This window comes from Motacilla alba, chromosome 15 (genome assembly GCF_015832195.1).
Source record: "Motacilla alba alba isolate MOTALB_02 chromosome 15, Motacilla_alba_V1.0_pri, whole genome shotgun sequence".
Lineage (NCBI taxonomy): Eukaryota > Metazoa > Chordata > Aves > Passeriformes > Motacillidae > Motacilla > Motacilla alba.
In genome coordinates, this window is record NC_052030.1 from 13,074,277 (window position 1) to 13,099,195 (window position 24,919).

Consider the following 24,919-nt stretch of genomic DNA (forward strand, 5'->3'; position numbering starts at 1 on the left):
ACTTACAGGTCTGGGATTTATAGAAAGTGCTGCCTATTTGTGCTCTGTCTTCTGTCAATAGCATTAAGATTTGCAGTTTGCACTGAATTATCTAATGACCTAAATCCTAGCAAGCTATCAAAATCTGTTTCCCAGATAAAGTCACGCTGGAGTTTGATACATTTATCAGTGCCAGACACACAGCTCTGCTTACAAGCACGGCAATTTCTCAAGTCTTCTTCAGCAGCAGACAAAAGGGAGGTACAAATGAATTACAACCTATTCACTCCGAGGTTTAAAATAATTATCAGCCATTGGAAACAAAGTAATACAATTCCTGCCTCCTGATTTCACACCAACTCCTGCCCTAATGAGGCACTGTTTATTTACGTAATGTAAAGCATCCAAATCTCCCGCTGACAGCTCCAGAATGCTTTATTGTTCTTCCATTATGCTAAATACTTGGGCTAGATCATGCCTCATTATAGAAAACAGAATCCACTGCCAGCCAGCTGAAGGGATCTGCTGAGGCAGAGGCAGGGCCGCTGCTGAGTGGCAGTACAGCTTTGTGGTGCCTGCAGGTACCTGCAGCTCCAGGCTGTGGCACGGGACATTTCCCTGCCTTCACTTCTCCCCAGCATGAGAGCAACCCTCTCAGGCACCAGCAAGGCAGGAGGGAGCTGGAAGCAGCACACCAACTTTGGTATGTACACCAATTTAGAAATGCACACCAACTTTGAAATGCACACCAACTTTGAAATGCACACCAATTTAGAAATGCACACCAATTTAGAAATGTACAACAATTTAGAAATGTACACCAATTTTGGCATGTACACCAATTTTGACATATACACCAGTTTAGAAATGTACACTACTTTTGAAATGTACACCAATTTCAATATGTACACCAATTTTGGCATGTACACCAATTTTGGCATGTACACCAATTTTGAAATGCACACCAATTTAAAAATGTACACCAATTTAGACATGCACACCAATTTTGGCATGTACACCAATTTAGAAACGTACACCACTTTTGAAATGTACACCAATTTTGGCAGGTACACCAATTTAGAAATGTACACCAGTTTTGGCATGTACACAGCTGCTTTCAAAGCCCAAGTGCTCCACAGGCTGCAGTGCAGATCCCAGAGGACGTTTCCAGGGGAGGGTACCCCAGCCAGGTGCTCCTGGCCAGGCTGCCTTGCCAGCACAAGGAGCAGAGCGTTGTAAACACAGCAAAGGGCTGGCTGGACAGAGAGTTTCCCATACTCTCTGCTGGATGTACCCTGGGATAAGCTTTGCTCTCAGTTATTTCCTGAAGTGGCAGAGGAGCGTGTGTGAGGTCACTGCAGGGACACGGAGCTGCTGCCACCCTCCAGAACGCGCTCCCCCAAAAAGAGCAGGCACAGGCACGTGCCAGCCCGGGGACACTCCTGCCAGCCCAGGACAGTGACAGTGCCCAGCCAGTGGGGCCCTGCTGTCCGGCAGGGATTGATGGCAGGGGACAGCCAGCTCTGCAGAGGGCAGCTCTCCAAGTGCCCCAGGAGCCTGGATCCCACCCCACACACAGTGCCACCCCCAGCAGCACCTCAGCCTCCCTCCTGCCCAGGGCAGTGTCCCTGCACATCCTGCTGCCCTCAGGGCTCATCAGCAAAGCCACCTGGGTGTCACAGGGGACAGACGATGGCCTGGGACGGGGAGCGAGGCAGGGTCTGAAGCTGTGGAAGCACAGAAACACAAATGGCTCAGCACACGTGACGAAGGAGAAACCAAAAGGAGAAAGACACATCCCTACAGGGACAGCAAGAGGCTCCTGGTGCGTTTTTGTCCTTCTGGCCAAATGCAACCTGGATTATAAGAGGCTGCCACCAGCTGAGGCCCTGGCAGTGGCCATCTGGTGGCAATGCAGGCACTGCTGGGCACACAGAGCACAATCAAAGCCCTCAGCAGACACAGCCTGAGAGAGCCAAGCCAGCCCAGCCCCACCCAGAGGCTCTGAGACGGGCACTGAAGGCTGTGGCCACTCGGGGAGTTTTGGGTGGAACCGGAGGCTTTCAGACAGATCAAAGAGCAAAGCTCCAGGACATGAAAATATCCCTCTCTTCCACCTGAGGGAAAGACTGTCCTCAGGAGGAAAAGGAAGAGCTTCCACTGAAAAAATCCTACACTGAGAATTTCAGTTTTTTAAGAGCCTGTGAGAGATTTTGAAGAGCTTTTGGAGCTTTCTAAACTCTGCAGTCTGCCTTAAGCTAGGTTTATGTTGCATAAACACTCGCTTTCAGATTTATTATTATTATGAAAGATACAACATGAGCATAATAAATGATTGTGGCATTAAAGCACATTTTACAGCATCATCTTGAGTGCTGTTTCCTTTAATGCTCTGCTTACATGACATGGAGGGATTTGCTCTGAAACTGTATTAGGATGGAAGGATAGAACTTGATAAAACAGCCCAGAACATTTTTTTTCTCTTATCTCTGAACAACTCTTAATTATCCCCAGCCCTGTGAAGAACACAGCCTCAGCTCTGAAATACAGAGGTGGCAGTGCTGGCTTGCTGCTCTGGAATTCCAGGGACTCTGGTAATAAAGATTGGCTCTGCTTCCATTCCTGCAGCCTTTGGCTCATGCTTGGAACAGTGCAGCCACGGAGCCAGGGCAGAACAAGGGTCAGCAGGAGGGTAAAGAGGCTCTGAACACAAGAAGGTGTCCTTACAGTAGGAAAGAAATGAATAAATTGGAGCCTGGCCTTTGCATAGAAGATTTCATCACCCCTCTGCTTTGTGCACTGAGAGCAGCAGGAGCTGGGGTGGCTGAATTCCCTGCTGGGAGGGTGAACTGCCCTTCCTGGGCAGCCCAGGGTGCAGGGAGAGGCTCAGGGATGAGCTGAGGGAGAGGAACTGCCCTTCCTGGGCAGCCCAGGGTGCAGGGGATGCTGCTGAGGGATGAACTGCCCTTCCTGGGCAGCCCAGGGGTGCAGGGGATGCTGCTGAGGGATGAGCTGAGGGATGAACTGCCCTTCCTGGGCAGCCCAGGGTGCAGGGAGAGGCTCAGGGATGAGCTGAGGGATGAACTGCCCTTCCTGGGCAGCCCAGGGTGCAGGGAGAGGCTCAGGGATGAGCTGAGGGATGAACTGCCCTTCCTGGGCAGCCCAGGGTGCAGGGAGAGGCTCAGGGATGAGCTGAGGGATGAACTGCCCTTCCTGGGCAGCCCAGGGTGCAGGGAGAGGCTCAGGGATGAGCTGAGGGATGAACTGCCCTTCCTGGGCAGCCCAGGGTGCAGGGAGAGGCTCAGGGATGAGCTGAGGGATGAACTGCCCTTCCTGGGCAGCCCAGGGTGCAGGGGATGCTGCTGGAGGGAAAACCCTCCCAGCTCCCGTGGCAGCACACCTCAAACAGTGCTGAGATGGATCCCCCCTGGCTCTGGCTGCCAGGTAATGCAGGAATTGTGTTTTGTATTCAAGCTGCAGATGAAATGAGCTGTCTAAAACCACTGTGACCCTGCATGTTTACTGGGAAAAAAATTTAAAACCTCAGCTTGAAGACTGCTTCAAAATAATTATCTTCTCAAAAGTACTAGGCAGAATTTTGGTGTCCAAAGGTAATACATTTCTTTTGATTCTCATTGTCTCCTGGCTTTTGTTTTGTTCTTTCCTAATAGGAAAATAAAATGCCATTTTCTGGAAATACTATTCTGAAATTATGCAAGATACCCATGATGTACACTAACAATTCACACCATCAGATAACAGAAGACTGAGGCTACACAGCTTTTGTAACAAATGAGGTTTGGCTCCCAGTTAGTAAACGTTGCTACAGACTCCCTGTCTCCCTCTGCTCCTCCCCATAGTTAATCTACCTCTGATTGCTGTAATGTTCCCTATAGACAGACAAATTGTTTGGGTTAACTTAAAGCATTTACATTAGTTTTTCATTTGTGACTGTTTCAATTAGCAACGTCATCTATTTCTGAAAGCTTTTTACTTTTAAATAATTAGGGTTTACCCAAGAGGTTAGCACAAAAAAAAGTATTTGAAATGCTAATCCACCCCCTCAGACAAAACTGTTCCAGCAAATTTAAAACCCTGTTGCTTCTAAAATATACTGTAAAATACAATAGCGTCCACAGCATGCTGATAACCTCTGTGCAGCACAAAGGAAGGGGCCAGTGCATCGCGTGAGATGGGAATGAAATGGAAATGCTGACAGACCCAGAAATGAGCCGAGATTGGGCTCAGGGATTTAATGAGCACAATAAGGGGCAGGTGGGCTGAGGGCTCCTGCCAGGATCAGATCCTGGCAGCAAAATGTGCCCTTTGAAGCTGCTTCTGAACACAATGTGTACACAGGACCAGGCTGGGAATTACAACAAAAAGTGTCTTTTCAGGCTCCCTTTGTCAGCCAGGCCTTTCCCAGCCCTGTCACTAACACACACACATATGGATATATATTTACATTTAATGCCAGAGCAAGTGGATTTCTTCTGGAACATATTTCTCTTTCTAACTACATTCAAATCCAGAAAAGAGGAAGAAATCTGTTGCTTTGGTGCAAACCATGCCTCATCTCTGGATTTAGTGCTTATGCTCTTTTTTTTCCCCGTATTTGATGCACTTGGACCTCAATCATGGGAACACATGTTCAGCCTAAAGAGCTGGAAACGCTGAAAACGTGCAGAAACGAGGCAGCTGTGCTAAGCTTCATCCTGCACCACGCACCTAGCGGCTACCCTGCCTTTTGCCAAAATGCAATTACCCAGTGACACTTTCTGGCTGGGGGTTACTCCCCACAGCTCCCAAAAAGCCACCACGACGAGCAGTGCCACTTGGAAAGGCTGGACAGGGAAGCAGATGGAGGCACAGCAGGGCCTGGGAAGTTTCCCTGCTCCTGAACCTGCAGGAAGTTTTCCTTTCCCACAGCGAGAGCAGCCAGGGAGATTTCATCTCCTCCACTGCCCTGCTCTTGCAGGGCACAGGGTTAGGTCCTGTCTGGCACCTGGGAACAGACTTGAAAGTGGGCAGAGAAGGAGAAGTTTACTCATAGCTATTGTTTGCATTCAGGAGGTATTTGTGGTTGTTACTGGCTCTGTCACCCTAGAGACAGGTGATGGATGGAGAAGCATTCCTGAAGCCAAAGGCATGCTGGAAGCTCACTCTGCATGCTGCCACTGTGCATATTCTGCACAATCTAATGCAAACTCTGCTCCTGGGTACCCAAACACTGGCAGAGCCCCAAAGTGCCTTTTCTCCAAGGGGCAAGAGTCACTGCTTTGGGGGGTGCTCTGTGCAGACCCAGCTCTGGGGAAGGTGAGCTCTCTGCCCTCCTCTCAGGTGAAACTGCTGAGCTTTCCTCTGTGGAAGTGTCCAGCCTCTTCTGAAGGCATGTTTTGCTACAAGAGTCTGTTCTGCTGTATGACACAGAGCTGGGTGAGTTTATCTCCCTCTGCACACCTGGCACACCTTCATCACATCCCACTTATTTTTACAGCGCTCTGCACAGAGGTTGCTGCTGTAAAAAGGTGCTCCCAATGGAGAGCAAAGCAAAACTATAATCACAACACAGTCTCTCTTCATCACCGGGGTTATTATTGTTTCAATTTTGCAGGTGCTGAACGCCTGTCCGTGGGGGATGCATGAGCACTGAAAAACAAGAGCAGAACACTTGACTTCCACACGCATTTAAGAGTCAGGTTGCTGCTTTTGCAACCGGAACAAAAAGTCAGGCATCAAGGAGCCACTTTGGGAAAGAGGGAGATGTCAGAGGTCTGCTGGGCCACCGTGGCTGGGAGAGGGCTCTCGGGGTGGGTTCACCGAGGTGGGGAGAGGTCCACGGTCTCCCTGTAGCAGCACTGACGGTGAGCAGGTCCAGCAGGTGCTCAGGTGAGCTGCACCATGGCAGCAGCAGCAGAAGAATTGCTAAAGAAGAGTCTGTGGCAGTGATTCAGGAGAGAGGAGCTCTGTATTTACAGCACAGCATCTCCCCGAGCAGGGAATGAGGCTCATCAAACAAAGGCAGAAAAGGGGTGGTGTTCAGGGGCCCAGAGAGGGCCACAAACAGGAGCTTTGGGATTAAAGGAAAATACAAACTGAGTGGGGAGAAATGTTTCCCGACAAACAGCTGACTGTAAAATCCCAGCGAGAGCACAAACCTCCCTGTGCTCTCACTCATGTCAGCTTGGAGCAGATATTTAAACACATACAGAATATAAAAATCACTGAAGGCTCTGACCACTGCCTGCATTTCTGAAGTGGTTTTCCCTGCAGGCTTCTAAGACACTAAAATTTGCCCCAAAATGTACCGTTAAACATTCTGCATTGTGCTACAGGCATGCAACACGTGCTGTCAGTATTTCACAGGCCTGAAGACTAAACCACAACCAGCTCCAGCCCTGGAAGACAAGCTGATGGGAAGAAATTCCACCCAGAAAGGTTTTCTGGCTGCTCCCGTGTGCAAACCTTGTGGGCTCAGGAGCAGCAGCGGGCTGGGAGCTGCTCCTTGCCCTCTGCCCTTCTCTCCAAGGGCACACATGCAAGCAGCACCCCACGTATCAGCCCCCCACTGCTCGGTTCCATAAAGGACACGTCAGAGTTTCTGCTGCCCTCAGATCATTTCACTGGATTTCAAGTTAAGTACGTTAATGCATCTTGAATTAATTTTCTTGGTGTTAAAGTGCAAACTGGGCTAATAAAAGTGACACATTGACTTTTTCCAGAGAATGATGTTCAGCTTACGCAGAATGGCAGCATAAATGAAAATTAGCCTCAAGACAATGTTAATTACATTTTATCCATTAGTAGGAGGGTAATTGAGCCACTCATTTTCACTGCAAAGAAAACCCTTCTGGCTTCATAAAGGGAAACTATGTGTTTAATGTGCAAATTAAAGTCCAACAATGGAAAAATTCACAATAGACAGAGAACCAAAATGCAGGTGATGTATATCTATATTCTATTGCAGTGACCATCTTGGACATAATCCGTGTTACTGCCCTCTTGCTGAGCTGAGAGAGACTTCAAAATGCACAACGGAACCCAGTTATCTGAAGAATCAGCCAGGAACTACTGATATGAACATGAAATATCCTGAAAGACTCGACTGAACCAAGCAACCACCATACATGCTGCTGCCAGTACTATTAGAACGAATACAACTCATAAATAACAGCTGCAGAAAATGGCCCTTGCTGATTTAAAATCTTCCCACTGGTTGCTATTAGAGCTGTACGTGGCTGAAAAAATGACATTTGCTTATTCTTATCAGGGTAGATCTGAGCAATCCCTGGAAACCAGGGAGCACATTCTTGTTCAGCACCTCTATCAACAAGTGCTCTGACATCTGCAGGCAGTTGCATTCACGATTTGAGTTTTGAGAAACACAGGATGCATTAACAGAAGTGTATTTTGCTCTCTGGACTGCTGGAAACACCTTGCTGTTTATCCCGATTCCATGATATCCTCTTGCCTTTGCACCTTCCATGGCTAAAGAGCAAGATTTTCAGTTCTGGCTATGAAACTGTTGTAGAAAATTCTTATTCCTCCTAGCTCCAGGCTCTGGCTCCTTTTGTGCGGTTCCCTAGCCTGGACCTCACTCCATCACGGGGACACACTCCTGTCTGGGATGCTCCCAGGGAAGAGCTGCTGACAGCTGGGTGCAGAAGGTGCCTGGAGAGGTGCAGAGGAGGCTTGCACAGCGGGGCTGACAGGAGGCCCTGCAGCTGATGGGGCTGGAAGCGCTGCCCTCAGGGAACACACGGACACGGATTTCAGCGCCGGGCAGGAACAGCACAGCCCAGCGTTCTGATCCAGCCCAGCAGCAGCTGCACACCCTGGGCACGGTCTGGGCCACGCTGGGGAACAGTGTGTGACAAACCGGCTGCTCCAGCAGCCCACAGTCACTTTGTCACCTCCCTGTCCTGTCCCCGAGGCCAGTAAATGAGGGAAGTGCCCCAGACCTGGGCTGCTGGAAGCTGCTTGAGCACAAACAGCACAAGGAAACCCCACCAGAACCAAACCATCACTTCCATCAGCAAATCGAGTGTAGGTGGAACAAGATTTAGTTGCAGATAACATCATGGATTATCTGCCCCCTGGGCTCAGTGCACTCCAGATCAGACCCTTGAACTTTCTGACCCCAGGAGCAGCATCTGGACAGAGCTACAGTGAATTCAGAATTCCTGCTCCTACAAAAGCCAAAAATACATTCCCTTACTCAAAAATAATAATTTTAAAGTCAACCTTTATCATAATATTACCACGAGCATTGAAAAGGATTATCTTATTACAAAAATGAAATTACTTAAATTTACCCTCATTATTGTTTCCCAGGGAAAAAAGAGGCTTTTTTTATTTCATTGTGGATGAAGCTGCTATTTGCATTTAAATGAAGACATCTGAAGAAGAGGAGCTAGAAAGTTAGGGTTTTTTTTCTTTTAGAATGGGATTTCATGTCAGTATTCTATAATGCAAACCCAACTCCACTTTCTGCTTCATTAAATAGTCTGTCACAAGCTGCTTTCCAAAAAACTGTCATGGAGAGTGAGATACTCTGATTATTCCCAGCAGAGGCTGTGTAATGATGGCAACAATGCAGTGTTGGTATCCCCTGAACGCCTGACTTCAGCAAACAAGTGAGGTGTTTCCATACTTGCTGTACAGCATGGATGTTTTTAATTGACTTATCATAATTGACACACTTAAACAATCTTCTTTCTTGATGCTGTGACAGAAACAGGCTTGTATCAATGGCACGTAGCTGACATTCCAACAGCAACACTCTGAAAAGCAGGGGGACGCGGAAATCCTCATTCCATGGCAAAGATGCTCTCAGGAAACAGGCAAACAGCCCCTGTGCACCCTGACCCCTGCAGGGAACGAGCATTTTCCTGAAAGGGAAGGAGGATTCCGTGGAACGGGACTTCCTCTGCATGAAACCCCACCCCAAGGGACCCTGGGGCTCTGAGCTGGCCAGAGGGGGGAGAAGCAGAGCCCAGGGGGGCCAGGCACTGCCTGTGCCAGCGCAAAAGGCCAGGCCTGGCAGTGCCACCTGAACTGCCACCCCTGCCCAGGGGGAAGCAGCACAGGCCGAGGGTAAAAGAGAAGCTCACGGGGCAGGAAGGACAGCAGAGCCAAGGCTGCTCTTATCAACAGCCTGGGCAAAGGGAGAGGCTCAACAGCAGCGTCCAAGTGTTAGCCAAAAGCAGCATGGAAAACAGCTCCTTCTTCCCCTCCTCACACCAAAATGAGAGCCAGCGCTGATGACAGAATGTTCCTGGTGCTGAAGGTGCTAATTGTGAGTTGAATGCTGCACCTTGGAGACTGGGATTAGAAATGCTCATCCTTGCCAAGTGAGGCTGCTTCCAGGAACACAAAGCACCTCCTCCACGCCCAGTCTGTCCTGGGGAAGGCTCTGCTCACAACAGGGGCACTCGGTGGCTTTAAAAAAATAAAAATTCAATTTCTTTCAGTCTGCCCAGGCTCCAGCTGATTGGTTTTGCTCAAATACCAGGCTATTTCTCATTACTGATTGGTATTTAATTTGCAGATCCTCTGCTCAACAAAGATAAAAGGTCGATGCTCAAGTTAACACATGGAACTCCTTGTTAAAGATTTCAGGCCAACGAGCAGAGCTCCATGGCTGTGCTCTGTGAAGTTCCACTCAGTTGTAACTACACATGGCACAGTTTCTAAAGCTATTGTATCGGCCACCTACCAAATACACAGTGAATAAAGCAAAGATTTTTATTTTATTATGGTAGACACCTCATTTAATTGATTTTCAAGAACAATAATTTTAAACTAAGCAGTAAATGGTCTCAAGCAAATTCATTTTAATGCAGCAACGCAGGAATGCTTTGATTACTTAAACCAAGGGAAAACAAAATCCTGCAGGAAGCTGCAGAAAAGAAAGGAAAAACCAAGGATGAAATTCCTCTACCCAATGTAATCATGCACAGCCCAGCAAGGACCGTGGAAATTCAGTGTGCATATTCAAGGACAGGGTTTGGTCCAAAGGGATGGGTTTTCAAAGGACGCTGCTTTTCCCCTCGCACCCACCTTTGCACAGGCTCATCAGCGTTTGGGAGGGGCCCTGTGCCCTCAGCCAGGCACTGCAGAGGGGCATGTCCTGCCCTGCTGTGGGCTGCAGCCTCTCCCGAGGAGAGCCAGGCAGAGCAGGGTGCTTACAGATACCCTCTGCACATGGGATCCTCGTGCTCTGACTGCTCCCATCCATCCTCTCCTCTCCTCTCCTCTCCTCTCCTCTCCTCTCCTCTCCTCTCCTCTCCTCTCCTCTCCTCTCCTCTCCTCTCCTCTCCTCTCCTCTCCTCTCCTCTCCTCTCCTCTCCTCTCCTCTCCTCTCCTCTCCTCTCCTCTCCTCTCCTCTCCTCTCCTCTCCAGCATGGCCCAGGTTCCCCTGTGCCTGCCCCTGAAGGTGCAGAGAGGGCTGTGTGAAGCAGCCAGGATGTTTTTGGGTCACAGTTGTGCCCTCTGGAGCCTGCAGTGAGCACTCCTGGATGTGCCACGCAGCCCTGGCTGTTGGCCTGAGCCCTGCCCAAATCCCTGGCAGGCAAATGCCACCCTCTGAGGACACCTGAGCAGAGCTCCTGGAGGAACCTCATCCCCCAGAGGCTGATCCCAGACAACCCATTGCCAGGGCTGACTGCAAGCACTGGCATCACTGCTAAGCTGACACAGAAATTACACAAGCACTGGGATCTGCCTGGGAACTGGAAACACACCTGGCAATCCACATTTTAAGAAAATGAGAAGAAACAGTCTACAAATCAACAGCAATATCCACAAGCTGAGATATTTACCTTGCCTCTTTGCTGAGGCAGGAGCAGTAAAACTCAGTCTCCTGTGGGTGTATCAAACCCTGCACTGGTGAACAGAAAATCTGCATTAACAACAAAGCACCAGCCCTGCCTCTGCTGGGCAATTACACACAGAGCTGCCGAGACAGAACTCATGTGTACAGATGGATGAGTTTCTTTTTATTCCCTTTTCTCTAAATAAACCTGCATTAAACTAATAGCTGACAAATGCCTTTCTTTCCTGGCCCTCCCTTTCCCCTCCTCACGCTCCCTCTCCCCCTTAGATGTGACTCGGAAGGGAATCTTTCACAAGCCAAGGCTGCATTAAAGGTTTTGTGCTTTGCAGACACCCAGGAAAATATGAAATCCGACTGGTTTAGTCCTAGAAATTCTAAATAAACCAGCAAATATACAGACACCTCTGAAGCTCAGTTCATGTTTTCCTATGGAAGGCCTCAAGCAAGAAACAATATAAATGACACTCCCACATGAACAAAAATAACCAACTTCAATCCTTTAAGATCTTTTTGAGGATCACCTGATGATCTTTTTATACACTTCTACACCGATACCCGGGGCATCAATCTCTTCACATGACCACTTCTGCAACAGGAGTGATTCTGTCTCAAGTGCTCCAGAAGGGAGCTGGTGATGTGCTGGGAGTCAGGTCAGGAAGAACAAGTCAATAGGCCTGTGACTCAGAGCTCTTGTCCTCATACCTTTATTAATAAGCTTATTTTCCTTTCTTTCCAGTGAATTCTGAAAATCAATCCTTTTGTCAGCTGCTTGTGAACAGCGCACATGAGGGCAGCTGCGAGTAATTTCTGCAGTCACATATTCCTGTGCTCCTCTTCTGCCAGAAATAATTCCATTTGCTCAATGCTGAGGACTTCTCCAACAAATACGAACCGTTTATCCAAGCGGGGTGGGGAAGGTTCACTTTGCCTCTCCCTCCCGAGTTCCAACCAAAAGCAGAGAATGGATGAGGAAAGAGAATCAGACAGACATAGAAGAAACAACAAAACAAAAGCTGCTCTTTGGCCACGGAGAGATCAGTCTTTCTTTAAACAAATCCAATCAGAGCCCATTAACAGAGTTTCCCTCACTGCCTTCATGGCCACAGCCACAGGTAAAACGCTCCCCTAGGAGCAGCTGGACTAACACTTGTTTTCCACAGGGGTTTTCGCAGGTTGACATTTGAAGTTATTTGTCAGACGCCTGCAGTGAAAGGTCAAAGTGCAGCCCAAAGCAAAGCTGCTGCTCTGCCCCCTCCCATGGCTTTGGGGTCACCAGCCTGGTCTAACCAAGGTCCAGATGTTCCCCAGAAACCACAGAAAGCTCCTTCCACCAACATCCAACAACAAAGCAGGCACAGACTTTGGAAGTGATGCTCAGCCCTGATAGGAAAGAGGAATGTGGAGCTCACTGCAGGCCCTCCCGTGGCATTGGGAGGGGGGCCAGTCCCAGGCTGGGGCTCTGGCACAGCTAGGAGGTGAATCTCACGTTGGTCTGTCAGTACCTCCAAGCACTTTCACACTGTTCCTCAGTGTTTCTTAGCATAGAGAATTGAAAACCAGGAAATAAGTGAAATGCTTTCTTCCAGCTATTTGTCCATGAAGCAACTCTTGATTGGATCCATTTAAGATAAAAAGAAAGAATGAGAGGAGCTAGGAGCCCACTGGCAGGTGTTTCTAAATGTCACTGAGCTAACAGAGCATTCTGCAGCCGCTGCTGCGTCCCACCCTTGCTGGCACCCCCTGTCCTTCCAGCGCAGCAGGCAGCATTACTGAAGGAATGGTACAAATGGAAGCAGTGACCTTTGACAGGGCCTGACTGGGCATCCTTTCCTCTGCCAGGGATGCTGCAATCCACATAAAGGTTACCCCGAAGATGTTCTCAGGTGTAGGGCAAAGGCTGAAGTGGGATCAAATTCCATCCAGGGGAAGGCTGGATGAAGTTCCCAGCAGAGGGCACTGGGCAGACAGGGATGAAGGTAAGGTAATTAGTGTGTTCAGTTTATCAGAGCATCCAGATTCTTCTCCCATGCTCAGCCTTTGGGAAATTTCTGCTGGAGGGATTCAAACTGTTTGGCAAAGGTTATTTGAGCAGAACCTGTGCTGCTCCAGAAGAGAGGAACCAGCCCCACAGTGCCCTGACACAAGTGAGGAGGGGATGTACAGAGGGTCAGCGGGGTCTGGAATCCCTTTGCTGTGCCAGAACTACTCAGGCACGTGAAGAGAGCCGGTGTCAGAGCAGAAATGACAAGTCCCTTCTCCTGCCTCTGTACCCAATGTTCCCAAGATGTGTTTCCATCTCAGTGCCTTTCTCTGCCATGGTTTCAGTTGTGTCATTGGTCTAGTCCAGAACCTGTGACAACCAAAGTGTCAGGTGGTTTCTCAGAGGCAGCAAATGCTTCTTTTACACCATTAAATCCCCACTTGCAGCCTGGGTTTTAAATGCCATAGCACTGATGTGACTACACACCAATACCCTGGGTGTTTTAGGAATAAATCTGTTGTTACTCCAAGACTGCCCAGTGTGGGGGTAGGATGCAGAGACCTGCACAGCAGCCTTCAGCCAGACACCCTGCTCAGCAGCATGGAAAGCAACAGAAAGATCCCAGGGCAGCTCTAGCAGCAGAGCTTTGTGTCTGCACAGCCAAAGTGCTCTTTGGTGACCAAGCTGCCTGCTTAGCTGGGGAACAGCACAAGGAGCTTCCCCTGGTTAATCTACAACCTACAGGCACAAACAGCCCCAGACATGCACCACAATGTGCTTTGCTGGGAGCTTGGCTGGCTGCTAAGTCTTTTTCCCAGAAGATCCATGTTTGCTAACTGCTTTCAGGCAGCAGCAGCAATTCTTGCAATTAAGATGTGGATAACAAAGTTCTTTCAGGAAGGAGAACCAAACCATTCTTAAAAAGTCATTGAAGTTTAAAGTGCCTCCTCGCTGGCCACTCCAGAAAGCAACAGCAAATTCTGTAAATCTGTCAAGGACAGAAATAGAAACCAACACAGGGGCAGAGCACCACCACCTGCTCTGCCCTGGGGAGGATCTGGCTCTTGAGGCCTCTGGCTCCCAGCCAGCCCAGCGAGGACAGGGCAGTGGTGGCCAGCCAGAGGCTGCAGAGGTGGCACTGGCCAGCTGTGTGAGGCCACACAGGAGCCTGGGGCAGAGAACAGCCACGGGGGCTGCAGAAGGACCTGGCTGTCAGTGCCCAGAGGGAAGGACCAGTGATGGAATCAGGCCAGCTCACAAGGTCTCTGGCTCTCAGCCTCTGCTTGGGACAGGGCAGGGAAGGTGAGAGAGCTCCAGAGAGGAACCTCAGCACCCCTGGTAAATGGCAAAGGCAGGAAAACCAACTGCTGTTCTTCCTTTACTAGAGAACTTCCCGAGTTTCTCCACAGATTGTGTTCTTCACTGATATCCCTGGGCAATGTTATCAGGAGAAACAGAACAGCACATCCTCTCACCTCAATTTCTGTAGTCTTTTGGACTATGAGAAACCATTAGAGACAAGGACAAGGCAGTAAAACCTGCCTCCTCGATCTCCTCAGAGATCTCTGACAATGCTTCCTCCTCGACTGTTAATCTGGATTATTGGGATGTGTGGAAATTAAAGGAAAATATTTTGCACAGGAATTTAACAACCTTTTCCAGTCATTAGCCCCCTTGCAAGCCTGAGCAGGCAGCCTCCCCCCAGCCCTGCAGCCTGCTCCCATCTGATTCTCAGCACTATCCTGCAAGCCAGCCCACGCAGCTGAAGGCAGAGCCCGGCTGCTGTGCCCATGCACATCACTGACACCTTTAAACAGCCTCTGCTCACAGCCAGCAGGATTTCACAGGGCTCTGGAGACACGTGCACAGGAAAGCAGGAGCAAGGAAAGGACCCATCTCCAAATCACAGAACAGTCCATTCCTGTTCTGGCTGAACACCAACACCACTCTTTCTCATTCTTTATAATCTTCCCTTCAATATGGAAAGGGAAACCAGAAATGAAGCTAACTGGAACTGGACTCTTGCCTCCTCCTGAAAACCTGCCACTCACGCCACAGAAGCTGAGAGACACAGCTCAGAATCGCTTCCGAGAGCCAAGTCTAAAACATTCAAGTTCTTTACAATAAGAAATTCCTAACTCAATTGACAGACCACAGAAAGAAAACACATCCATAAACTCTAAAATTTGACACTGGCTTTTACAGCATCTGCCCAGGCAAGCCCCAAAGAAGGAGAGCTGTGGTTTCCTGGATGCCAGCTGCAGTACAGATCTCTTCCTTTCTGCTCCTCTTTTGAACAAAATTAGATGTATACTTTTACATATTTTTACATATGTTCAGCTTTTTTCCCCTCTGTTTTAAATGTTGAAATGCTTTGTTTTCCCCCTCATGTCTAAACTTTTCACTTTTTTTAGTGGTTCCTGTTATCACCTTATCAGCAAAGAGCTATATACATACATTAGATTGTACCCAGTTCTGACAAGGAAACTTAATTCCATTTTCTGACATCTTTTTAAGATCAAAGAGAAAATACACAGGTGAAAACAACACACCTTCATTTCACTGAAACAGGGAGAATCAGTTTTAAATTCAAAGCTGGTTTGCCTCACAAATACTACAACCAGAATTTGGAATTTTTACCCTGAATTACAATGGAAAGTCTCATCACTGTAGTGTATTGTCTTTCTTTATCAAACTATGGAAGTTTCATATTTCTATATAACAATTACTGGGTTTTACAGCCAGTTGGAACATTTGGAAGTCCAGCTAGTTATTTTCAAATTGTCAGGGCTGATTTTTTCAGGCCAGGTACAGAGTGGTTTCAATGCTGATGTTCCCTCTGTTGGGAGCTGATGGGTGCAGGAAATAGAAGTTTAGCATTGCTGGCAAAGTCACTTTGAACTGCAACTGCTGTGTCTCCAGGGGAGTAATTTTGCAGAATCCCACTCCAGGGTAGTGATTCTGTTATTTTATGATAGAACTACCAGTAAGTGGTATGAAAAAGAACCAGACTTTTTTTATTTAACATTTACATTTCTTATATGCCTATAATTTAGTCTCTTTAAATGTCAAGCTTTTTCAAATGAGCACTTTCCACATTTTGATGTTGTTGGGTTTTTTGTATTCTCCTCACAATTAGAAATGACATCAGCGATTATAAAACAACATTAGGTATTCCAAAATCTCAGCTGCACAGATTTCCTCTTTCACTTTTTCCTCGTCCCTTCTCTGAAGGTCACAGTGAAAGTGAAACAGATGTGCCGTTACAAAATCTATCTTCTCTGCATTCAGGAAACATTCAATTCTGAGATCCTCACCCTGGGTGATTTGGGTGCATGTCCTTTCCCTCTGAGCACATCTCTCCTGCCCCTTCTCCAAGGGGAGCAGGACCAGGCTCTGGAGGCCCTGTGCTTGTGCTGCTGCTGCTGCCAGCACCTGGAGCCCCTGAAATCACCCCTGTGCCCAGCCTGAACCCCTGTGCTGCTGCTGCTGCCAGCACCTGGAGCCCCTGAGAACAGCCCTGTGCCCAGCCTGAACCCCCCCCGGGCACAGGGGAAGGTGCCTGAAACCAGAGGGATCCTTGGGAGGTCCAGGTGGGACTCAAACATCCATGTGAACCCCAGCTGGTTGCTCTGCTTTATCCCTGCCTGCCCAGCACCATCGTCATCCCTGCGTGCCCAGCACCATCATCATCCCTGCCTGCCAGCACCTTCACCATCCCTGCCTGCCCAAGCTCCTTCATCCCTGCCTGCCAGCACCTTCACCATCCCTGCCTGCCCAAGCTCCTTCATCCCTGCCTGCCCAGCACCTTCACCATCCCTGCCTGCCCAAGCTCCTTCATCCCTGCCTGCCCAGCACCATCATCATCCCTGCCTGCCCAAGCTCCTTCATCCCCTCCAAAGCCCCCCATGTCCTCTGCTGCCCCGCACAAAGCCAGGCTGAGAGAAAGGAGCCTGGTCCCGTTTGGCTGCTCGCCCTCTGGGAGCCAGCAGCTCCCAGCTCTGGGGACAATCAGCCCCTTAGAGGGTGACACACAACAGCTGCCACTTCTTCTGAGTCCTGGTCACTGCTCCATCCACTGGCCCTCGTCCTCTGACTGGCATCCTGCCTCTGAGGACATCTCACACAGGAAAAGGAATTCTTAAAACCACTGGCTGGAGGAAGGATGGAAAAGTCAGGGAATAATTCTCTTAATTGACTACTCTTCTTACTACTTGTAATCTAGAGGAAATCTAATTAATTCTACATGAAGAACCACTATTCTGTGGTGAAGTGTAATTCCTGATCTCTGGGGCTTCAGCTTACCAGTTGTCAAATTATCCAATTACACACTTGTTAAAATCCATTTTGGGGAGATTTTCATGGCTCGTAAATAAATTATTTCAAAATCTTAAATCCCCAGGAGGAAAAAAAAATAAAAAAAAAAGGAAAGAAATAAAAAAAAAGGAAGCCCCCAAACGGTACCTCAAAATTAGGAAGAACATCCAAAAATAATGCCAAGTGGCTGCAAAGAGAGATCCCAGCCTGGTGTGCTCCAGCAGCACCACAGAGGTGATGATGTTGCAGCAGGGAGAAGCGCTCTGCTTCTCCCTCAGCAATGCCTCACTCAAATCACTGACCTGAAGGGAGCCAATTAAGGCAGCCTCCCCTTCATTGTGCCAAAAGGGAAGAATCTTTTCACAAGCACGCCAGCTAAGAGCTGGGAAGCCAAGGGAGAGCAGAGCCCCAGCCCAGGACAGCGCTGCTCCGGAGCCACGCCAGGGCCACCAAGCTGGGCTGGCCCGGGCTGGGCAGGCAGCGCCCCGAGAGCCACCGAGCTGGGGCTGCCCGGCCCCAGGGGGCTGAGCTGGAACACACAGCTGGAACACACAGCTGGAACACACACCTGGAACCCCACACCTGGAACACACAGCTGGGACCCACACCTGGAACCCCACAGCTGGAACACACACCTGGAACACACAGCTGGGACCCACAGCTGGAACACACAGCTGGAACCCCACAGCTGGAACACACACCTGGAACACACACCTGGAACCCACAGCTGGAACACACAGCTGGGACCCACAGCTGGGACCCACGGCTGGAACACACACCTGGAACCCCACAGCTGGAACCCCACAGCTGCTCCCCCCAGGGTCATCATTAATCTGCAAGGAAACCCCACAGAAGGTGGCATTTGCTCTCTGCCAAGGGCCTGCATTGCTCTCATTCCCTCCTCTGCACGGCAGCCCAAAGCCAGGCTGGTGGCCACGCAGCTGGCCCTGCCAGCAGGGGCACAGCAGCAGCCAGCCAGGGTCTGGGGAACAGCAGCAGGAGCAGGGAGCTGAACCCAAACCAAGCTGTATTTGCAGACAGCTCCAGCTGGAATGAGCCCTGAAACCAGCCCCATTGCAAGGATGCTCACCTCCTGAACACAGACTCCAGAAGTGCCACTGCCCAGGGCCCCGTCCATCACTGGGGTACAGAGACGTGCCAAGGCCACAAGCTCTGAAAAAGCCTGAATATTGAACATCTCCATACAGGAAAAATGTCTCGTAGCTTCAGAACCCTGTGATTCGATTAATTCCTGAAGCACCACAGATCCTCCCATGGTCATGAAACACTTTCTCCCATCAGCTGCACGGGCTGGCTGCAGTCACCAGCATGTGAAACAGGATCTGATCTGACTCCCACGCTGCACAAAGATTGATTAACAAGCTCTGCAATACAAAGTCCTTGCAGTGGAAGCTGCCTGAGCACGAGAGCCGATCCATAAAGGAGGTTTCTGGATCCAGGCAAAGCTGGGAGAGCCACAGCCAGTGAGACAATCTGTTCCTCTGGACTGCCACAGAAATATTGCAGAACTAGACTGAAACGACAGCCCAGAAACAGCCCAGGGAAAATCTGAGGGTTTACTGCTGTCAGTAATGACCCTGGAACAGACTACTGCTCAAATCTGCAGACAGTATCAGTTGGGAAGGCATTGTCGATACAGAAGTTTGAACTATTAAACAGAAGCAAGAGATAAACCCAAGGATTCAGAAAAAAGAAATGAATGAAATGCTGTCACAGTGAGAAGTTTCATCATGGGGACTGAGAGTCAGAATTTCAGCCATCAGGGAAGAGGTCTCCAGTCTGGACAACAGAGCAGCAGAAAGACCTGGATGTAAGTGAGTCACAGGACAAGTCTGTGCCATTGCAGAGAACAAGGCCTGACCAACTCTACAGAACCCCAGCAAACAGAACAAACCCTGGCACGCATCTTCTGAGACACAGGACAAAACACTTCCAGGACATAAACACTTGGACAACAATGGCAAGAGACATTATCTGGTATTCTGGCATCGTCTGGGATGGCTATTTCCAAGAAAGGTGACTCCAAACCAGAAGTGGAGGGTGCTGAGACGTTACTGGAAGAATGGCAAGTCTGTTTCACGGTGTGAAATTTGAAGTCCTTGACCTGTCTAATTTCAGGAAGCAATAGGATATATTTCTGAAAATAAAATGGTTGCTGGCAATATCACAGTGATCCAACGGTTTCTCCCTTTCTTAGGAGTAGATTTCATCTGTGATTCACTAATCATTTTGATTTAAAAAGGCTCCTTTTCAGCACTGGGTAACATTTTATTTAAATATTTGAAAACTTGCCGAATACTGTAATTGCAATTTAAAAGCTATGAATTAGGAAGGTAAAAGCTTTTATCTACTCTCTAGACATGTCTTTCTTTTTCATAAAGCTGTCAGTGGAAGTCTTTAGGAATATTCCCTCACTGGATTGGAGCAGGACAGAGGGTTTGGCTGATGCGATCCTGGCTGCTCAGCTGCCAGGCAGAACTGGGGCTGCTCCCAGCCACAGCAGATCCCCCCAAAATCAACCTGTTTCTCTACATCCCTCCCAAGGGGGAGACTCACCTTTCAGAAAAGCTCAGATTTCACCCCAAAGCACCCTGACTGGCAGCTCAGAGGAGGATGGGGACAGGAGGCTGCAGCAGCCCCCTGGGAATTCTGGTGGCTCAGCCTGAGCTGCACAGCCAGTCTCCAGCAGAACATGGCCAGCACTATTTAACAACGACACGTGTCAGGTCCGTGTATTTATAAGGGCATTAATACCCTGGGTATTTATAAAATCCATCAGAGCCAGCTGCTGCCATGGCAGCTGATCCCTGTAATTATTAGAAATAATTGTAGTACAAATAAGGTTTCCTTTATAATAAATAGCCTCTTTACTGCCACAACTGATTTTATTTATTTACCTGGTCTGCTTATACAGCTTCTCATGCTGATGGTAAGTAGAACAGTTTACTTCCTGTCAACATATTCATTAAAGTTTTAAAAAGAACATCAGGAGCAGGTTGAAACAATGACATACATGAAATTACATGTTCTGCTATAAAGACCATTAAAAACCAACTCAAATTATTCCTGTCTCCAAAACCAGAGAAATAACATAACACTTACTTTCATTGTGCTTCTTTCTAAATGGAAGAGGAGAATTTTTTTTCTAATTTTCCTTTAATTTGCAAATGCCAAGCCGGCTTTGCAAGCACCACAGGGAAAACTGAGTATCAAACTAATCAAAGCTGGACTCCAAAAGGGCTGCACGTGAATCGTCATTGCCTCAGCACAAAGTGAAGCATGACAAAGATCCGGGCGTTGGGAATAGCCTGGAGCTCCCTCCCTGGCAGGGAAGGTTACACTACTCCCAGCCTGTCAGGGATCCAGGGACTGCTGCCACTCGTCTCTGCCTTCTCCCCTCCCCACCCTCCCACAGCTGCTGCCTTGCAAATGCCACCTCCTGACACCCTCACAGGCTGCCTGTGACCTTTGAGCACACAGGGCTGTGCTGCTGCAAAATGGGCTTCTCTTCATCTTTCATGGAAATCAGGAGAGTGAGCTGATTTGTGGCAGCTGCCAGCAGAAGCTAGTTCAGCTCTCAGGAGCTATATTTTGCCACTATATCACTTGATAATAAAGCAATCACAGCTGGTGGGCACACCTGAGGAGAACTCTGGTTTCCTGCCACCGCTGGAACCACCGGGGAGGAAACCTTTTATCTTTTCAATTATGCACGGAGAGAACAGAAACCCCAACATCTCCCATCACGTCAGTCTGATCCTTGCACAGCCTTAACCCTCAAGCAGAACTCGTGTGCCGGCTCTCAGGGCCCCGCTGACAGCAGAGCTGGGCTCGATGCCCCGGCCCAGAACACTCTGGGGATCTCTGAAAGCCTCTTCCCTTCCCACCCCAGCGGCAGAGGCCACGCAGAGCTCAGCAGGAGGAAGCAGCCGTGCAAAGGGGTCACACACTCCCTTTGTGAGCCAGCCCCAGGCCCAGAGACACCCGGGCAATGAAGGCACGAGCCAGCAGGGGCTGGCGTGGGTTTGGTTAAATAAAGAGTCACAGCATCTGAGCAGCTCAGAAGTTGGTAAATATAAATAACAAGAGCAGGCAGTTCTGGGAGTCTGAACGTGCAGAGAACACCCTCAGTCTTCAGTAATGGCATAATTAACTTGCTGTCACCAGGCAAACATCCAGGTTACATTTTTTTAAATGCTTTGAGATTGATTTTTGTTTTTCTTTCAGCACTAAATAATAATGTGTCAATATTTTCTAACAGATTGCCTAAGAAGAGAAATGAGGCACAGCCAGACCTTACACAAGCGTGCTTCATCCCCAACAACACAGAACTATGAAAGGGGCAGGAGAGGAAATGCACACATTTCTGATTGTACTTGAAATCTGGGTATCTAACAGGCCTTTTTAAGGCAAAAACAAGGCTAAGGGATCAGGCCATTTTCAGGTGCTGCAGTTTTCACTGTGACCGTGGGGCACCTGCTGGAATGCATTTCTGCAGAACAGACAGCTGGCTACACACTGCACTTTGTGCTCCCCAGCTAATTCAGATTAATCAGAGCTCACGCCATTCCTTTCATTTCTTTTCTCACTCTCAAATGGACCTGGAGTCAGAACTCAGACTGTGGAAATCCTGTCCCTCAGGAGCTCCTGACTCAGGTCAGAGATGCACCACCATGGAGCAAGTGCCCGAGCACACCTGGTGCTGCACCCACAGCAGTTCTGAGCAGGGGAAATGCCATCAGCCCAGCTTCTGCCCCACAAATCACCGCAGCAGGCACGAGCAGGAGCTGGCCTGCCAAGGCAGGATCAGACTCTCGAGGTGTTCCCTCTGTCCCTCCCCTCTCAGCCACGCTGTGCAGCTGACAGACACGGGAGCGCTCGAGCCCTGCAGAATGCCAAACGATTCCTTACCATGGCCAAAGGGAGCACTCCTACCAGGTCCTTCTGGCTTACGTAGATCTTGGAGATTCCCAGATCTGACGTGGTGTCTCCAGGATACTCCACCTGCCAGGTGATGAGCTGGGTCTCAGGGAGGTCAGTCAGCTCTTCAATTTCAAAATCAATCTGCATGATTTCAGAGGAGGGACCCTCCGCACTGCAGCAGAGAAAGGAATGAAATGTTCATTCACATCACTGATAAGCCAGCAATATAATTGCTTTTATAGTAATAAAACCTTGGATTAAGGCTCCTTCAAAGAGAGGATTTGGTGGGATGATGGATTTAACAATAAATTAATAATTTGTACTTGTCTTAAGATTTCAGGTTATTTCCCACCAATTCAAGTGGTTCGCTAACACTTTGTGACTGGATCACTGAGCACTGCTCCATTTCACAGGGGGAGAAACACAACCAGATCAAAGGCAAACCAGAGGCTGAAAGCACAGCCTAAAGTGCCTCCCAGCCCCCCTGTAATGCACATTGCATTGCCTCCCTGGTAAAGCAGCACGTGAGCAGCAAGTGAGGGAATCACTCCTTGGAAGGGAAACCACTGCATCAAAAGTATTTTCTGTTTATTAAAAAGACAGCCATGGAAGAAAGGTCAAAGCTCGGGATGGGGTCCATGAACAAGGGCAGCAGGGAGCAGAGGACTGCAAAACCCAGAATTAATTTTTGGCTGTGCTGCTGCCTTGCTGTGAGTGTCAGTGGGAAGCTCCTTTCGTCCTTTGCTAAACCAGGAATTACAGATAACCGAGCTTGTTGAGACAGTTACAAAACTGGCTTGTTTAATATCAGCCAGTGCTGCCGGGATCCTGGAGTGAAGAGCCCCAGAGAAGAGCAAAGCCTTACTGGGTGTGACACTGTGGGGGCACTGGGGCTTTGTGAGCTGTCCTTCCTTGGGGTCCGTGTTTGTCTCAGAGGATTCCATACAGCAGAAATGCAACGAGGGAAGACTGGAAAGGGAATTGATGAAATTCCTGTAAAGTTTGTTATAAAACCAGCTACTGCATGGAAAGGTAGTGAAGAGTGCATTAAGGTGAGCTCCTTAGGCCAGTGGCATCAAGAGAGAGAACAAAATACTCAATTTCCTGTAAAGCTGCAGAGGAATGTGGAATTTCTCAGCAGGGCGCAAATCCAGGGGACACTGAGAATGCTCTTCTCCTGAAGCACTGAATGCTGAAGCAGCTTCCGTGCTTGTGTGGAGGGGAAAGGAAAGAGCAGAGTTTCTTTCTGTGGGATAATCCTCAAGGAGAGGCAGACTGGTACAGCACTGATACAGGCAAAATATTTTATAAAAAAATCCACCAGCCCCCTTCTGCACCTCCCCAAAGCTTCCCTGGCACCTTCTCATCAGAAAAGGTACCAAGCTCCATCCCTGGCTCCAGCAGGCTGCAAGGGACAGGAGCAGCCTAAACCATGAACATGCAAGCCAGGATGTGTGACAAAGTGAACAAAGCCTGCAGCAGAGCAGAGGAGAGGAAAGGTAATTTCATTCTCCTCCACCCCCACAGACGTGGCCAGCACATCTCCTGCAGGGCACCGAAGAGTCTGTGGCCTGAAATGCTGCACGGGCCAGGGCAAGGGGGGAACAGCAGAGCTCAGGAAAAGGAGGAATGTTTCCAGGGATAGCTGGGAAACATCCCAGCAGAGAGAAGGGTGGCAGCAGCACAGCTGACCCCAGGAGGCCTGAAGGGGTTTCTGAAAACCATTACACGGGAGAGAAAATTAAACCGAAAATTACTTTCTCATAAAAAGAGGGGATGAGATGATTTATGCAGCACAAAGTGGAAAAAAGGTGACATTTCAGACAGAAGGTAATTTTTTGGGTAAAAGCAAGTCACGTGCTATGTTGTCATTCAGACAAACGCCCCAAGTTTCCTTCCCTGTGTGGGAGGAAACACCACCAACCCACAGCAGATGCAGGATAAACACCTGAAAAGCCACAGCACTGCCACACTGGAACAAAGCTCTGTATTTTTAAAAAACATTTCATTTCTGATACAGATTCTGTTTAAAATGAAAAAAGAACCCTTTTCCTATGGTATTTTCTGCAGAATGTAAACAATTTCACTAAAGGGATTTTACAAACCTTCTCTGCTCCTCTCTTCTGGAATTCTAAGCCATTACTCCTGATTCCATCACTGAACAGGACTTGTGTCCTAACCAAGAATGAGGAGGTGGAAAGGAAATCAAAGGATCGCTAGAGAATCAGCCCTTCCTGCAGAGTATTTGCTTTTTGGTACCTCCTTCCCTCCTCTCCCAGCCCTGGAGCTCCCCTAGAGCACACGGGCATTGAATTACACTCCCCTGGAGCAGCAGATCCCCAGCAGTGCCAAAGTCTTTAAATAAAGTGGATTTTCTCCATATTTTTGCAGTGCTCCTGGGAACATGCAGCCCAGTAACAAACTGTCTTCACACCTAAACAGATTTTGGGTGGGGAAAAAAAAAAGGAGGAGAGAACTAGGAGATATTAAGAGAAAAGAAATCGCTGAGTGAAAAATCTCCTGTACCAGAAGGAACATATTTTTTTATATATATATCCCATCCATATTTAAAGTAGCCAGCAGAGAATCCTGATAATCTTTTAGTTTATTTTCACCAAGAAAAGATTGTCTGTCTAGTCTTTGCTGAATTCTTAAAAAATATCCACAACTCTGGTCTCAGGAGAGAGAATCCTTTTATTTGTGAGGGTTTTTTGTTTGCTTTAAGAAGCCTCTACATCTGAGTCAAACTGTTGTGGCAGGAGGGACATTTGCATTCCTCTCCACATTTGCTGGGGAGACAGAGATCACATCTCTGCTGAATAAACAGCCACTTGTGATGCAATAACCCCCTTCTGCTGCCA

The 24,919-nt window shown here is 48.6% G+C and overlaps 1 protein-coding gene across 1 annotated transcript in view; it reads right to left on the reverse strand.

Annotated features, from left to right (window-relative positions):
* TMEM132D (transmembrane protein 132D) overlaps positions 1–24,919 on the reverse strand; it is a 186,321-nt gene that overhangs the window by 50,044 nt on the left and 111,358 nt on the right. The window contains exon 4 of the mRNA XM_038152288.1: positions 22,047–22,230. Coding sequence (XP_038008216.1) covers positions 22,047–22,230 — 184 coding nt within the window. The remainder of the gene's footprint in view (positions 1–22,046; positions 22,231–24,919) is intronic.